Raw genomic sequence first — 15,242 nt, 5'->3', positions numbered from 1 at the left:
AATGATTTTGGATCATCTGCAACATTCTACAATTTGTATTTTTTTTAAATTTTTTTTAACATTTATTTATTTTTGAGACAGAGAGAGACAGAGCATGAATGGGGGAGGGTCAGAGAGAGGGAAACACAGAATCCAAAACAGGCTCCAGGCTCTGAGCTGTCAGCACAGAGCCCGACGTGGGGCTCGAACTCACAGACCGTGAGATCATGACCTGAGCCGAAGTTGGCCGCCTAACCGACTGAGCCACCCAGGCGCCCCAATTTGTATTTTTAAATCAAAAATATGTCTTGGGGGGAAAAGTTCTTAGAATTGGTTGTGTCAGTAAATAGAGAACTTGTGAGATCAGAACATAGGAAGCTATGTCAATCTTATTAGCTAATATGGAGCATTTCATCCTATATCCTAGTCTATTTGGTAAACAATCATGGACTATTAAATTACAGTTATTTCTCAGTGATAATTTTTAGCCACTTCCTAAGGATGGACAGCTTATTTCTAGTTTTCTCACATATAAACAATAATAAACATCTTCCTTGGGCACACATGAGTGTTTCTATAGGCTACATACTGATACACCAAAATTGCTAGGTCATCAGGCATATGAATTTTACATCTTAAAGAAAATTACAAAATTACCCTTTGAGCAGGCATATTAAATCCCATGTGGGTGTATGTCAGTTCTTAATTTTTTATAGCTTACCCAACACCTAAAATTGACTTTTCATTTTTGGCCAAATGAAATAAATATATCATTATTTTTTTAGTTACTTTAAACTTTTTTTTGAATACGAAGAATAACCTGCCAAAGTATGTACAAAGTAAAACACCAATCACTCATTTATCACATAATAGCTACTCACATGTAGTATACAGCTAATATGGCGTATGGTCAGCATCTCAGAAGTACATCATCTCACCGTCCAATACCTGCCCTCTATAGAACCTAAAATTTGTCCTTGTTTTTCTTAAGTCTAAAATACCAGCAAGCATCCCTAAACATTTGAATTAATTTTGACCATTTTTTAATACTTATATAAATGGAATTATATAATCTCTATTCTGGATCGGCTTCTTAACACTTAACTCTTTTGGGTGTATGAAATGCATATTTGTTATTGCACATGGCTATCCAAATTTTTGCTTCTCTGATATGGCCCTGCACAGATTCTCAAATGTTCTGTTGCTATTTACACATGCAGTTTATATGAGTTTTTCTAATTAGATAATTTCTCTTTTTAATAAAATGGTCTGGTCCTTCACTTTGTTGAATTTACTGGTATGTTTGGATACATTCCTGCTGCCCTATTTTGTGACTTCCATTCATTGTTTTTTTTTCTTCTATTCCACTTTTCCTTCCTCTTTAAACGTATTATTCTGTTTTTAATCCACTGAGTGTCTCTTTCTTGACAAAGTTAGGGATTATTAGATTTTTTAGAAAACTGATTTCTAATGTTTAAGGCAAGAATAAAGGTCTCCATCTTAAGTCTCCAAAATGATCTTTTGAAAATTCGCATCTGACCTACCTTCACATATATTCAAGCAATACAAATACACATGTACACATACATACCTTTCTTTCTGCTGAAGATTCTTCAGTGACTGTCTTAGTCAGTTTGGGCTGTTAGAACAAATTAATATAGATTAGGTGGCTTTAAGTAAAGCAATTTCTGGAGTCTGGGCATCTGTTATGGAGGTGCCAATATAGTCAGGTTCTTGATAAATGCTCCCTTCCTGGTTTATAACTGGCCATTTTTGGCTGTGTCCTCACATTGTAGAGAGAGCTAGCTCCCTGACTCCTAAGAAGGGCACTGATTCCGCTCATGAGGGTTGTGCTCTTATGACCTAATTACCTCTAAAAAGTAATTAAATGTTTCTAAATACCATCACATTGGGGATTAGGGTTTCAACATATGAATTTGGGGAGACCTTAACATTTGGTTTATTGCAATGACTTTTCTTGGCATTTAGGAGAATAAATTAATACATCCTTTAAAGCCTTGGTTGGGCTGCTCTTCATCAACCTTTTAAGCCTCCTCAGGTATCACTCTCTCCTCTTTTCTCTTTGCCCTTAACTACTACTATCTGTCTTTATGGTACAAAATCCAATGCCTTTCCTATATTTTCAGTGTTCCTTCAACAAATGATCTGTGAGTTTAAAATATGTTGTTGTGCCTTACCCCACCTCCACCTCAATTTTATGTTTTGCTTAGTTAACACCTGTTTTTGCTAAGAACTCACTGCAAGTATCACCTTTTCAAGGAAAAGTTGCCCTCCCTTCCCCAATCTCTTCACCATGAGATACCATGTTTTCATGAATGTGACCATTGGTTTCATGATCACCTTTACCTTTGGAATCTGAGAGTCTTGTCCAATTATGGAACTTTAAAGGAACTTCATTTCCATTTGTGGAATTAATTTAGATCATCTTAGTCCACAGAGAAACTTGGTATTAAATTATGGCAGCATTCCATATACCAAGCCTATAACTGATGAATCTTGAAGAAACCATATATAACTGATATATATATATATATATCAGATATATATATAACTGATATATATAAACCATATATAACTGATGAATCTTGAAGAATCTTGGGTCTTTTTAAAAATCTGTTTACCTCTTTGCTTTATCCATCCACAATTAAAATGCACTTACCTGGTTTCCAAGTCCATAGCATTAGGTATCAAAAATTTTAGTGGAATAATAGATAATACAGATAGTCACTCTTATGGTATTAAAGTCATAGCTGTGTAGGAGACAATGAGTCAAAAAAGCACAATGCTTTGGGTCCATATGACAGAGAACAAAGTGGTTATGTTACAGGAATGTGTTAAAAATTTTCGCAGTGTAACAAATATACCTGCTGTCTTGTACCCAAATGATTGCATGCTCTTCTGTTAGGGTTGTATCTTCTTTTTCTGAGCTCATCTACAAATAGTAGGAGCAATAAACTTTGTGAGTAGATAATGAAAGTTTAACATTCTACCCACTAGGAATCAAGCTGCAAGAGCAGTAATGCTTAGTCCTGGTCCCCAGATACTATAGTATCACTAAATAGCACTAGGCAAAGTGAAAATGCCATATTCATTACACACATGTGTACTAGCTAGCTATATTCATTTTGCTCTTGACAAACAAAAATGCTAGTTGATATTCAATTTGCTCTGAAAACAACAAACAAAAACACTAGTTGATCATAATAGTATAGCAGTTTGTAAACAAAAGTACCAGAATCCTCTATTCAAGTAAGTTTCCTTCAAAGTCCTCACTTTGAATAGTCATCATTTCGATGATGTTGTAATCTTGGGAAATAGGACTATTGTATACTATACACATATGTACAAATGTTCACTTTGAAAGAGGACTGGACATCTGGTAAAATATGAGGTAGTTGGCTTGAAGAGGTGTGTTTTATATACAAAAGGTGTGCTAATGATTTTTCCCCTTTATATGATTTACTACCAAGTCACATTGGAACTTACGTGATAGAAGAATTAACATATTTATAAAATCAGTTTTGAGAAGTTTGTAGCATTTGTCTGGGATGGATTCTTTTTTTTTTTTTTCCCCTCCAAAATTGTCTGTTTTTAGCAGATTACTTAAACTTTTGGGACGAGAGTTTCTTCCATCGTAAAATGTAGTTAATATCAGTCTTATCAAAAGGTAGGGGTTGTGATAAGGACTGAGTCAGATAATATGTGACTTGATAAACTACCAAAAGTCCTGGTTTAAAAAATGTAATCTTTATAATCCTACCATGTAAATATATGCAAACTCTTATCTGCATATAAACACACAATATATTTAGCTGAATTATCCTTGGGATGGAGTATAAAAAGTAAAAACCAAAAAATTAGTGGTGATAACTTTCAAAAAGTCAGGAATGGGAAAAAACAGATAATAGAATAAAGATACTACCATTTGTATTTCCAGAAGTTTAACTGAAATCTGAATTTATTTTTCTTGTATCCTCAGAAGTATGATACAAAAATCTCCCCGGTAAATGATCTGTACTATATTTTAAAAATAACTGCTCTATTGTACATCAATTAGAGCTTAGAATGCAGCTCTGAAGAAGTCACATATAGTGTTTTTCAAATGCAAAAAGTACTAATTTTGTTTTATAGAAGCAAAGAAAAGCAGAAAATGCAATAAGGTATTTTTCCATTGCTTGGCCATCTAGTAAATTTTAAACAAATAGTCTTGACCTTTACAGAATAATGCTCAGTCCACAGTAATTTATATTTCAGGGTCACACCATATATAAAAGAAATGAGATGAACACTAAAGAACCTTAAATTTTAATGTTAACCCTTATACAATTGGTGTGGCTCACAGCTCTACTCTTTAATGCTGTCCTGGACTGAGTTAAGCAGACCTAAGAATAGCCACTAGAGTAATATCAGAGACCCCAAAAAGCTTTTCTAACCCCAATATCTTACGTGTATAACTTCTAGAATCTTCGATTATATCAAAATATTGATGACACCTATTAAAATAGAAAAGTACAGTTGACTCTTGAATAACATGGGTCCAAACTGCATGAGTCCACTTGTATGGGGACTTTTTTCAATAAATCAGAAAATTTTGTGGACATTTGAAATAATTTGAGAACTGGCAAAGCACCTAGCCTGAAAATGGTAGCAACAAAGTTAGGTATTACTGCAAGAATACAATACAACATACAAAACATGTAGTGTAAGAATATAGTATATAGTACATAGAACATGGAATGTATTAGTTGACTCTTACTGGTAAGGGTTCTGGTCAGCAGGGTATTAGTTTTTGGGGGGAGTCAAAGTTATATGCCAATTTTCAACTGCATGGTGGGGAGTGGTTGGTGCCTCTCACCCCCATGTTGTTCAAGGGTGAATGTATAATGAACTATTAACACTCTACTGAATATTTCAAGGAAATAGCATTTATAATTGTTCAGGAACTGCAGAAATCAAAATGATCCCTCAGAGTCAAAGACGTTTGAAAGTAGTAGGAACACATGAAACTGGGGCTGACCCTGAAATAACGGTAGGATTAGAAGGAAAGTTGTATTTATGGGAGTAGAGGGGAGAGTGAACAGAGATGAAAGGACCAAATTCGTATCAGTAGAGCTTAATGTAAATTTCTTCAATGAGACCTAGGAGTAGCTCATTTTCAGGATGAAAATGATTTGCCTGATTTTAATTTCTCTTTTTCCTCTTTACCAAAACCCTCCTTAAATTTGAGACAAAACAGAAGTGGGGGGAGATGATGTGATTTATGCTGTAGATTACAATACCCCCTCCCCCTCCCGCCCCCTCCTTCCCACTTCTCTTGCTCCACTCTGCTCTGCTATCTTCTATCCAGCAACCTGAGAGACCTCTCCATCTCTTGCTTCATATTGCAGTTCGAGTAATGACCGTCGGGCACCTTTGGTTGTGTTCTGTAACTCTGATCTGCATCCCGCCCCATGCTACCCCTTACAGTGTCAACTTGATGCTCTACCTTGAACACACCAAGCCTCATCCTGATTCTGGTGCCTGTTCCCGCTAGTTGTTGGTTGTACCTGAAGAATTTTTCACCTTCTTCCCTGGCTGAATTCTTTTTGTCACTCAATTATCATCATAAATGTTTTCTTTCGAATCTCTCTATCATACTACCTTCATGAAATTCTTCAGCGGGTGCCTGGGCGGCCCAATCAGTTAACAGTCCAACATCGGCTCTGGTCATGATCTCACGGGCTCATGAGTTTGCACCCCATGTTGGGCTCTGTGCTGAGAGCTCAGAGCCTGGAGCTTGCTTCGGTTTTGGGTCTCCCTCTGTACCCCTCCCCTGCTCATGCTCCGTCTGTCTCTCTCTGCCTCTCTCTCTCTCTCTGCCTCTCTCTCTCTCTCTGCCTCTCTCTCTCTCTCTCTCTGCCTCTCTCTCTCTCTCTCTGCCTCTCTCTCTCTCTCTCTGCCTCTCTCTCTCTCTCTCTGCCTCTCTCTCTCTCTGCCTCTCTCTCTCTCTCTCTGCCTCTCTCTCTCTCTCTCTGCCTCTCTCTCTCTCTCTGCCTCTCTCTCTCTCTCTGCCTCTCTCTCTCTGCCTCTCTCTCTCTCTCTCTCTGCCTCTCTCTCTCTCTCTCTGCCTCTCTCTCTCTCTCTCTGCCTCTCTCTCTCTCTCTCTGCCTCTCTCTCTCTCTCTCTCTGCCTCTCTCTCTCTGCCTCTCTCTCTCTCTCTCTCTCTCTCTCTCTCTCTGCCTGGGAGGGGGGGCAGAGGGAGAGGGGTGGCAGAGGGAGAGGGGGGGCAGAGAGAGAGGCAGAGAGAGAGAGAGAGAGGCAGAGAGAGAGAGAGAGAGGCAGAGAGAGAGAGAGAGAGAGAGGCAGAGAGAGAGAGGCAGGGAGAGGCGGGCAGGGAGAGGGAGAGGCGGGCAGGGAGAGAGACTGAGGCAGAGAGAGGCAGAGTCGCCCAGTCGGTTGAGTGCCCAACTTGGGCTCAGGTCCATGTTCTTGTGGTTCGCGAGTTTGAGCCCCACATAGGGTTTGCTGTCAGCACAGAGCCTGCTTTAGATCTTCTGGCCCCTCTCTTTCTGTCCTTCCCCCACTTACACTCTCCCAAAGATAAATATTTTAAATAAATAACCATTTAAAAAATTCTTTAGCACATGTATCAATGTTATTTTGCTTGGATATATATTTCATCGTCTTAGAAACAGACCTGGTCTACCTCAGTGCTGTGTCCCCAGCACCCAAAATTGTATATTTTGAATGCTATCTCTTAGAAAGCAATTGTTCTCTCCTGTTTCTCACCAAATTATATAAAGCTGAGCATGTGGAAACTTCCCAATCACAACACAATTACCTCTGCATTTTTTTTTCTATTCCCATAAAACTTAATCACAGCCTAGAGCTCTGGGTGCATTTTCAAATAAAAGATCTAAAGTTCTTCAATTAAACTGTTACTGTACCCACACTTAGCATAGAACCACGATGCCCCAGTGGTCCTTCTTCCTTCGGGAAAGAGAAATCCAGCCTGGTACTTCCACTGAAGATGAAACCATCTTAAAAAGAAACTACTTGGGGCGCCTGGGTGGCGCGGTCGGTTGAGCGTCCGACTTCAGCCAGGTCACGATCTCGCGGTCCGTGAGTTTGAGCCCCGCGTCAGGCTCTGGGCTGATGGCTCTAGAGCCTGGAGCCTGTTTCCGATTCTGTGTCTCCCTCTCTCTCTGACCCTCCCCCGTTCATGCTCTGTCTCTCTCTGTCCCAAAAATAAATAAACGTTGAAAAAAAAATTAAAAAAAAAAGAAACTACTTTATTTTCAAGAGTTTGTAATGATTATTAATGGCTCCAACCTGAACAAAACTGTTACAGAAGAAATATGATAGCTTCTTTTGTGGATATGTGTGAATTGGAAAAATTGTCAATTAAATTGAAATGATATGAAAGGCAGAAAAAGGGAACTTGATTTTCATATTATGACTGAATGTTCAAGGAATAAAAATTTGCAAAGACCAATTGAGTTGTGAGAGGGAGGAAAAAAATAAAATATGATAGTAAGAAAACAATAACTTACCTCTTCATTTTCCTCATTATAAAGCCATTTTTACATTAATTTCCTTCTAGTAGAGTCCTGAAACCCAATTCACGTTTGACAGCAATAGCTCATTATGAGAATTTCCCTGCAAACCTGCAGTGTTTTATTCAGAGACCAGAGATAAAGCTTGTGGAGTACAAGTTTGGTGTGTGATAAATATTGAATATTGAATAGTTGAAAGGTTTGGTCTTTGTAGTAAGGGGAAATACTTGCTGAAACACATTTTAACAATTAATTATCCTCACCAATGGAAAACAATTTTTAAATTGCAGTGGACGTGATTGTTTTCTGGAACAAATGAACAAGCATAATTTATACTGAGTGCAACCACTTGGCCACAGCTGGGAGAGTTAATTGAGTCTGGTGAGGGGAATAAGGCGTTCATGACAGAGTGGATAAAACTGGACACTCTCCAAGAGGCTCATTAATCACGTGACTGATCTGAAAATGAATGCATCATGCAAATTAGAGGTGAAAGTGCCTTCCTGGTTTGGAGAGATACCAGTCTGTGAAATCGTGTGGATTCTAAACACTGTATCAGGTGGGGGCATGGGATGTGTCAATGTCATGCTTTAATTGGAATAGGGTGGTGGGTGGAACATGTCGTGGAATTAAGCATAAATTTCCATAAGACTTACTCTGGCTAAAATGGTATCCAGTGATGCAGAAAAACATTTCTGAAATTGTCTTTAATAAGACCATGGAAATATTCAAGCTGTTGAAAGAAGTGGGGATGCGTTGTGAGAATACTTGAGCTGCCGAATTTCTGTAAACTCCACCGGTGACTTTCTGTTGCCTGACACATCTTTTTCTACTCTATTTGTATTGAAGGTAGAAACATTTTAACTCTTTAAGGAAGTCTGCTGCTTTCTATCCTTGCAAAGATGGCATCAAAGTACCCTAGAAAAATGAAGCACACATTCCATTCGGGCTATTTTGTCTTAAATGACCCACCCACACAGTCAGATCAACTTACCGAAAAATAAAACTAAAGTTTCTCACATGTGTTTTCCTTCTTTGAAAAACAAAAATACTACTTTTTCTGAACATTTTTTTTAAATGTTGGACTAAATTGTATATATTTAACCAAATCTTTACCAGTTGGACATGGGGATTAAAATGCTTTAGATTATGTTTAGATAAACTTGAGATTCGTTTTTGGCATTCCTATCGACTCTTGTCAAATTCGTACTTCAGAACAAATACGAAATCCTTAAAATTTTATTAAAATTTGAAGATCACTTGGAATGGTGGAAGTATCGTACATTTCCTATTGGTAAAGTAATGATTTATTGCTCTTCCATTTCAATTTAATCTGATCCCCACACAACTTCAACAGGATAGACCTAATCCCTACTTTTTTTTAACTGATTAGGAAATTGAGCTCTACAGAGACTATAGATTTCTCAGGTTTATAGTTATGAATTTTTCTGAATCCTTTCTTTGTTGTAAAACAAAAACATACAATTTTTTAAAAGAGTATATTACAGGGGTGTTGGGGTGGCTCAGTCAGTTAAGCATCTGACTCCTGATCTCAGGGTTGTGAGTTTAAGCCCCATGTTGGATTCCATACTGGGTGTGAAGCATACCTAAAAACAAAGAAAAAAAATTAAGGCAATATTACTACCATTTTCAGCATATTTTTTTTTACCTAGGACAGAAAGACCTTTATATACAATTATCCAAAGTTCTTAAGCTCATGAAAGTACAAGATGTGCTCAAGGGGTTAATGTTGAATGGTATAAGGTTTATTCCATAAAGAAATAAATGATCTACATAAACAGAATGACCAATTTTAGTTTGTTTTTCATTTTTATTGCTTTTTATTGAAGACAATATAAAGTATGATAGCTGAATGAATTACCAGGAAAACATCCTTGTAATTCTTATAACCACCACCCATGAAAGAAAACTAAACTTTGCCAGGTACCTCAAAAGCTCACCTTATGCCCTCCCTTACTACATGTAATCTGTATTCAAGTTTTATGAAATCATTTCTGAACTTGCCTTTATAATTATTCAATTCACTATAGTTTAGCCTTGTTTTCTCCACCCTTCCCAAGTAATTATATTTCTATATGTATATATTGTGACTTCATATGCAGGGATTTATAATCTTATAATCTATAGATCTCCCCTGTATCATTTTGTTTCCAAGGGATTTATTGCTTTAAATGTATAATTATGCTCTAATGTTATATATTGTATGGTTTGAGGCATTAATCTCCATGCTACTTGGTTACTCAGTGACTTGGTTTATACAGGAATAGCAAAATATTGGTTGAGTCTTTCCCCTTGTTTACTACTATTCAAAGACAGGAGTTGGTTCCCTGGCATCCTATAAAAGTGATTAGATTTTTACATCATCAATTTATAGATTTAAACATATCTGATAGGTTTTATTTCATATCAGTCATTGTTCTCCATGATGTTTATATTGTACCATCTTTTGCCAGTGGCAGCCTTTTTTTTTTAAATTTTTTTTAATGTTTTATTTATTTTTGAGACAGGGAGAGACAGAGCATGAACGGGGGAGGGTCAGAGAGAGAGGGAGGCACAGAATCTGAAACAGGCTCCAGGCTCTGAGCTGTCAGCACGGGGCTCGAACTCACAGACAGTGAGATGGTGACCTGAGCCGAAGTCGGACGCCCAACCGACTGAGCCACCCAGGCGCCCCCTTTTTTTTTTTAATTTTTTTTTAATTTTTTTTTTTTTAACAGTGGCAGCCTTTTCAAGTTGACTTGAGTCAAAAGACGCAAAGGCTTGAGTCCTTTGAATATCCCTCTAGTTATCATTGGTAGCTTTCTTATCTGCTAAGACAAGACGTTCTAGGGTTGTGTTGCTCATTTCCCACCGCACAACTGGATATAAATATTTCTCTAAGAAGCCACTGGTTATTGTCATGCAAAATGGTGATTGAAGATCATAACCTATGTGCTAGGAATAATCGTAGCTATTGAGCTATCAGTGCTCCCAGACCTTTCCAGTGAACAGAGCTGGGAAATGATTACTGAAATTTAAATTTTCACACATGCTGTCCTCATTATCTTCATTTTTTAAATAGTTGTAGTGTATCCCTATCATCTGACCACATGGGCATTATGTAAACTCCCTCATTTAGTCATAATTACAAATATAAATATAGTCTATAAATAAAGCTTATTTACATCCATGTCTCCAGTTTTGGTGACACCTGAAGGTCCTTCTTGGGTATACTCTTAAGGCAGGGCTTCCCAAAACAACATTAAGTTTTGGTATGCAGATGATAGTGTGTCCACTGCCTTTACACTTGGAAGTTAGTTTATTTCACATTCTTAAGTACCTAAACATATAATACTGTCTTCTAATAACTATGATGACAATCTAATTATCTTTTTACTTTTTATTACTTCTTTTTGCCTGGATACCCCAGGAACTATTTGTTTTTCTGTAAAGTCCAATGACCTTATGAGGCATTGTCTTAGTGATCATTCAGGGTTGACTTCTCAGGCACACAATCTCTCTTTCTAATATGCAGTTTCAAAATCTTTTCTTAATTTTAGGAAATCTTGAATTATAGATTTTAATATTCTCTGTTCTCCTTTACAGGCTACCACTAATATTTTTGGAACTTCTATGTCTGTTTTATATATTTCTAGTTCTCTTGACTCATTTTCATTTTTTATTTTTTCCTTTACAAACATTTTTTTAAATTTTTTTAACGTTTATTTATTATTGAGAGACAGAGAGTGAACAGGGAGGGGCAGAGAGAGAGGGAGACACAGAATCGGAAGCAGGCTCCAGGCTCTGAGCTGTCAGCACAGAGCCAGATGCGGGGCTTGAACTCACAAACTGCAAGATCATGACCTGAGCCGAAGTTGGATGTTTAACTGACTGAGCCACCCAGGCGCCTCTAAAAAATATTTTTAATCTTATACTATTCCTGAGGTGTTACACTGATTTATTTACTTCTGTGTTCTTTCCCCCTTAGCCTTTATTTCTGACAGTTGTTACTTGCTATCATGTTACTTTTTAAGTTTTCCTAATTCTGATTTATTAGATATTTTGTGTTTTCTTAAAGTATTTTTAACTCAAATGCTTAGTAACCTTTCCAAATGTTGGTGGGCTTTCTTTCTAGCCTGCTTTTCTTGTCTACAGAATGTTTTATGGAAATTGACTTCAATATTGCTAGGCATTTTTACATTTCATTTTCCTGAACTTAGAAAGAAGCACCATTTATGGTAGTTTCTTCTAATTTTACAGCTACAAAGCACAATTTTTCTTTTTGAGGCTTATATTCTGGTTGCTTCTCTTTGTTCTCTTCCCTTCTTTTATCTAAAGCTTCTTTTCCTTTGTCTCTATTAAGCCTGTCATGCTTAATATCCAACCCCCCCACAACCCCAAATATTTTCCTAGTATAGAGCTTGTTCCTGGAAGACAGCTGCTTAGTTTGGAAGTATCTGCAGAATAGTCTACTCCACTTCTCTACTCACACTTCTTGAGCATCCCTTGTCGTCTTCGGCTACTGAAGTGTGCAAATACATCTCCCTTGGAGCTATTGTACTCTAGTTGGCTGTCTGACCTTCTGAGTGTGTACCAGTTAGCATTACTGAACTTCTCAGATGCATCAGACCTCATGGTGATTGATCCACTTTTCTTCTGCCCGGACGTCAGCCTTAACTATCACTTGCAGTTCTTTAGGGATACTTTGTCATTTAAGTTATGGTTTTGCCTTGGGGGATTATTTTAGTAGGGGTTAGGGATGAGGAAGATTCAAAATTTATGTTACCATCCTCTTCCCAGAATCCAACTTTGACTTCTTGAGAAGCATAACATGATTTGTTGTACATCACTGCCACAGAGTTGGGCAATGCCATCCCTGCCATGGAGATTAACACCATGAAGCACCCATAATGGGAAAATAGATGTGTGTTTGTTACATTGTTTTCTCACTATCCTTTCAGGCATGTGATCTCCTAGCCTCAAAACGTGGTCTTCTAATCTCAGTTGACAAAAACATTTAGTGTGGATATTTAAAATATTGTTGTAAACAATTGCTTCTGTATATAGAAATACAAAGCAATGATACTTTATTAGCCAATTTACACTCCATTTTTGTAAATCAACTTTAGAATAACCAACTTGCAAATAATCCTCTTTGTACAATCAAATTCTTGGCCTTTGATTACCAAGAGTTCATCACAGCAGGCTTTGAAACCAGATTGAATAAAATGAGATAGATTTATCTCAGGCATTGGCTGTAAAGCATTGAAGACTGGCAACAAAATGATTCAGTAGTTCTACATGATTATCCCTGTTTCATTTTCCATACTTACCTACCCTACATTGTTCTTCCTCCCTCCCATAGAAGGGCTATCCTATATTTGGTTAAAAGTATCAGATTTTTATTTCTGTAAAGACTTAGGAAGTACACCAGGGAACTTCTATTCTGTGTACTATTCGTAGTGAACTGCGTTGGGAAGAAGGGATGCCAATGATACCATTTCTGAGTGCTGCCATAGGGGGATGCTGCTCTTGACTGTGTTACCAACTTTATTTAGCTATGATAATAGAGACTTAAAGGGTTTAATCAGAAAAGGACTTGTTCTCATATTTTTTGAAATATAAGTTATTGTCAGATTGGCTAACGTGCAGTGTGTAAAGCATGCTCTTGGTTTTGGGGGTAGATTCCCATGGTCCGTTGCTTACCTATTAAAAGCACTGGAGGCATGGAATCCAGAAATGGGGACTCTGGGCCCAATATTATTATGAATTTCTATTCCACCTTCTGGTTTGTTATAATCCTTATGAACAAAAGGTAGCTCCAGAAAGTCTAGACATTAAATGTACATTTAAGACAGAAAAAGCCTACAGCAAAGGACAAAACGGATGCAAGACCATTCTTCCCCTTTGAAAATGCCTTCCTGAAAGCCTCCTCTGGGAAATTGACCTAAGACAGTCCTATTGTTGTCCCCTACCTGCAAGACAGTGTAGTATTAGGGGCTAGTAAGTATTAGAATGCTGCTAATCTGAACAGAACTGGAATTTTCCTGACTATATTATAAGATGATCTCAATGACTGATGTCTTCATGTAATCCCCTCAACTTGAGTGTGGGAGGGAGCTGTAACTTCTAACGACTAGATTATGGCAAAGATGATGGGATGTTATTCCCATGAAATGTTACATGATTTGACAAATGTGAAGGTATCTCTCGAATGTTGAATGTCTTAAGTTTCCTAATCAGTTGTGTTTAACTCCCATTTATGATAAAGTCTGTCAACCAACAGGGAGATTATAGGATAAACCCTTAGAGTCTAGAGGGGAGAGACTAGGAAGTCAGAATTTCTCTTGTTGGCATTGAAAAAGGCACTGTGTTGAGATGACCACATAGCCAGACTGGGGGAAGAGGGCAGGTGGCTTCTGAGAGCTGAGAATGACCTCTGGTCAGCAGCCAGTAAGAAAGCCAGGATCTCAGTCCAATAACTGCAAGGAGCTGAATTCTAGTGATTTAAAGGACCTTGTAAGAGGATCCAGAGTTAGGGATTATAACCTGACTCTGCTCATCCCTTGTTTCTAGCTTTGTGAGACTGCGAAAAGAGCAAGTGTGCTATATGCAGACTTCTGGCCAAAAGGAACTAGGGTTTAACAAATGGACATTTGTATTAGTCTGCTTGCTACCATAACCAAATACCACAGTTGAGGTGCTTAAAAAACAGACCTTATTTCTAAGAATTGAAGGTCTGAATTCTAATATCAAGGTGGCAGCAAGGTTCACTTTTGGTGAGGCCACTTTTCCTGGCCTGCTGATGGCTGCCTTCTCATTGTGTCTTCAGAGGCCTTTCCTCTGTGTGTGTTTGTGTGTGTGTGTGTGTGTGTGTGTGTGTGTGTGTGTGTGTGCAGAAAGAGAGCTCTGGTGTCTTCTTTTTTTTAATTTTTTAAGTTTATTTTTGAGAGAGAGAGAGAGCATGAGTGGAGGAGGAGCAGAGAAAGAAAGGGAGAGAGAGAATCCCAAGCAGGCTCATACTATTAGCGCAGAGCCCAATGTGGGGGTTGGATTCACAAACTGTGAGATTATGACGTGAGCCAAAGTCAGACGCTTAACCTACTGAGCCACCCAGGAGCCCCTGGTGTCTCTTTTTTAATGTTTATCATTTTTGAGACAGAACGTGAGTAGGGGAGAAGCAGAAAGAGAGGGAGACACAGAATCTGAAGCAGGCTCCAGGCTCTGAGCTGTCAGTCCAGAGCCCAACACAGGGTTTGAACTGACAAACTGCGAAATCATGACCTGAGCCCAAGTCAGATGCTTAACTGACTGAGCCAACCATGTGCCCCTGGTGTCTCTTCTTCTTCTTAAAGAACACCAGTCCTATCTGAGTAAGCCCTAACCCTTATAATCTCGTTTAAGCTTAATTTAAAGGCTTTGTCTCCAAATATAGTCACATGCAGGGTTAGGACTTCAACATAAAAATATTGAAGGAATGCAGCTCTGTTCATAACTACATTGTTTGAAGCTGGTAAATTTGTTGTAACTTGTTTAGTAGCAATAGAGAATGGATACAGGAATAGGAGGAAGAGGGTGAGAGCAAGCACCTTACAGGGTCCACCACATATAAAAGCAGTTGCAAATACTGGCAAGGCTGAGAGAGGGAGTGGGTGTATTAGCAAAGGCTTGTAATGTTAACATTTTAAAGAACTTTCATATCACATA

At 38.0% G+C, this 15,242-nt stretch overlaps 1 protein-coding gene across 10 annotated transcripts in view; it reads left to right on the top strand.

The window, feature by feature from the left end:
• The window catches only part of RIT2 (Ras like without CAAX 2), a 446,014-nt gene that overhangs the window by 161,287 nt on the left and 269,485 nt on the right, over positions 1-15,242 (top strand). The window contains exon 2 of one of the 10 annotated variants that reach the window (XM_045042152.1): positions 7,826-8,094. The exons of the other annotated variants lie outside the window; for them this stretch is intronic. Coding sequence (XP_044898087.1) covers positions 8,001-8,094 — 94 coding nt within the window. The 5' untranslated portion in view covers positions 7,826-8,000. The remainder of the gene's footprint in view (positions 1-7,825; positions 8,095-15,242) is intronic. 10 annotated transcript variants of the gene reach the window in all.

This window comes from Felis catus, chromosome D3, assembly GCF_018350175.1.
Source record: "Felis catus isolate Fca126 chromosome D3, F.catus_Fca126_mat1.0, whole genome shotgun sequence".
Taxonomy (NCBI): Eukaryota; Metazoa; Chordata; class Mammalia; order Carnivora; family Felidae; genus Felis; species Felis catus.
This window is presented reverse-complemented; position numbering and strand designations above follow the sequence as displayed.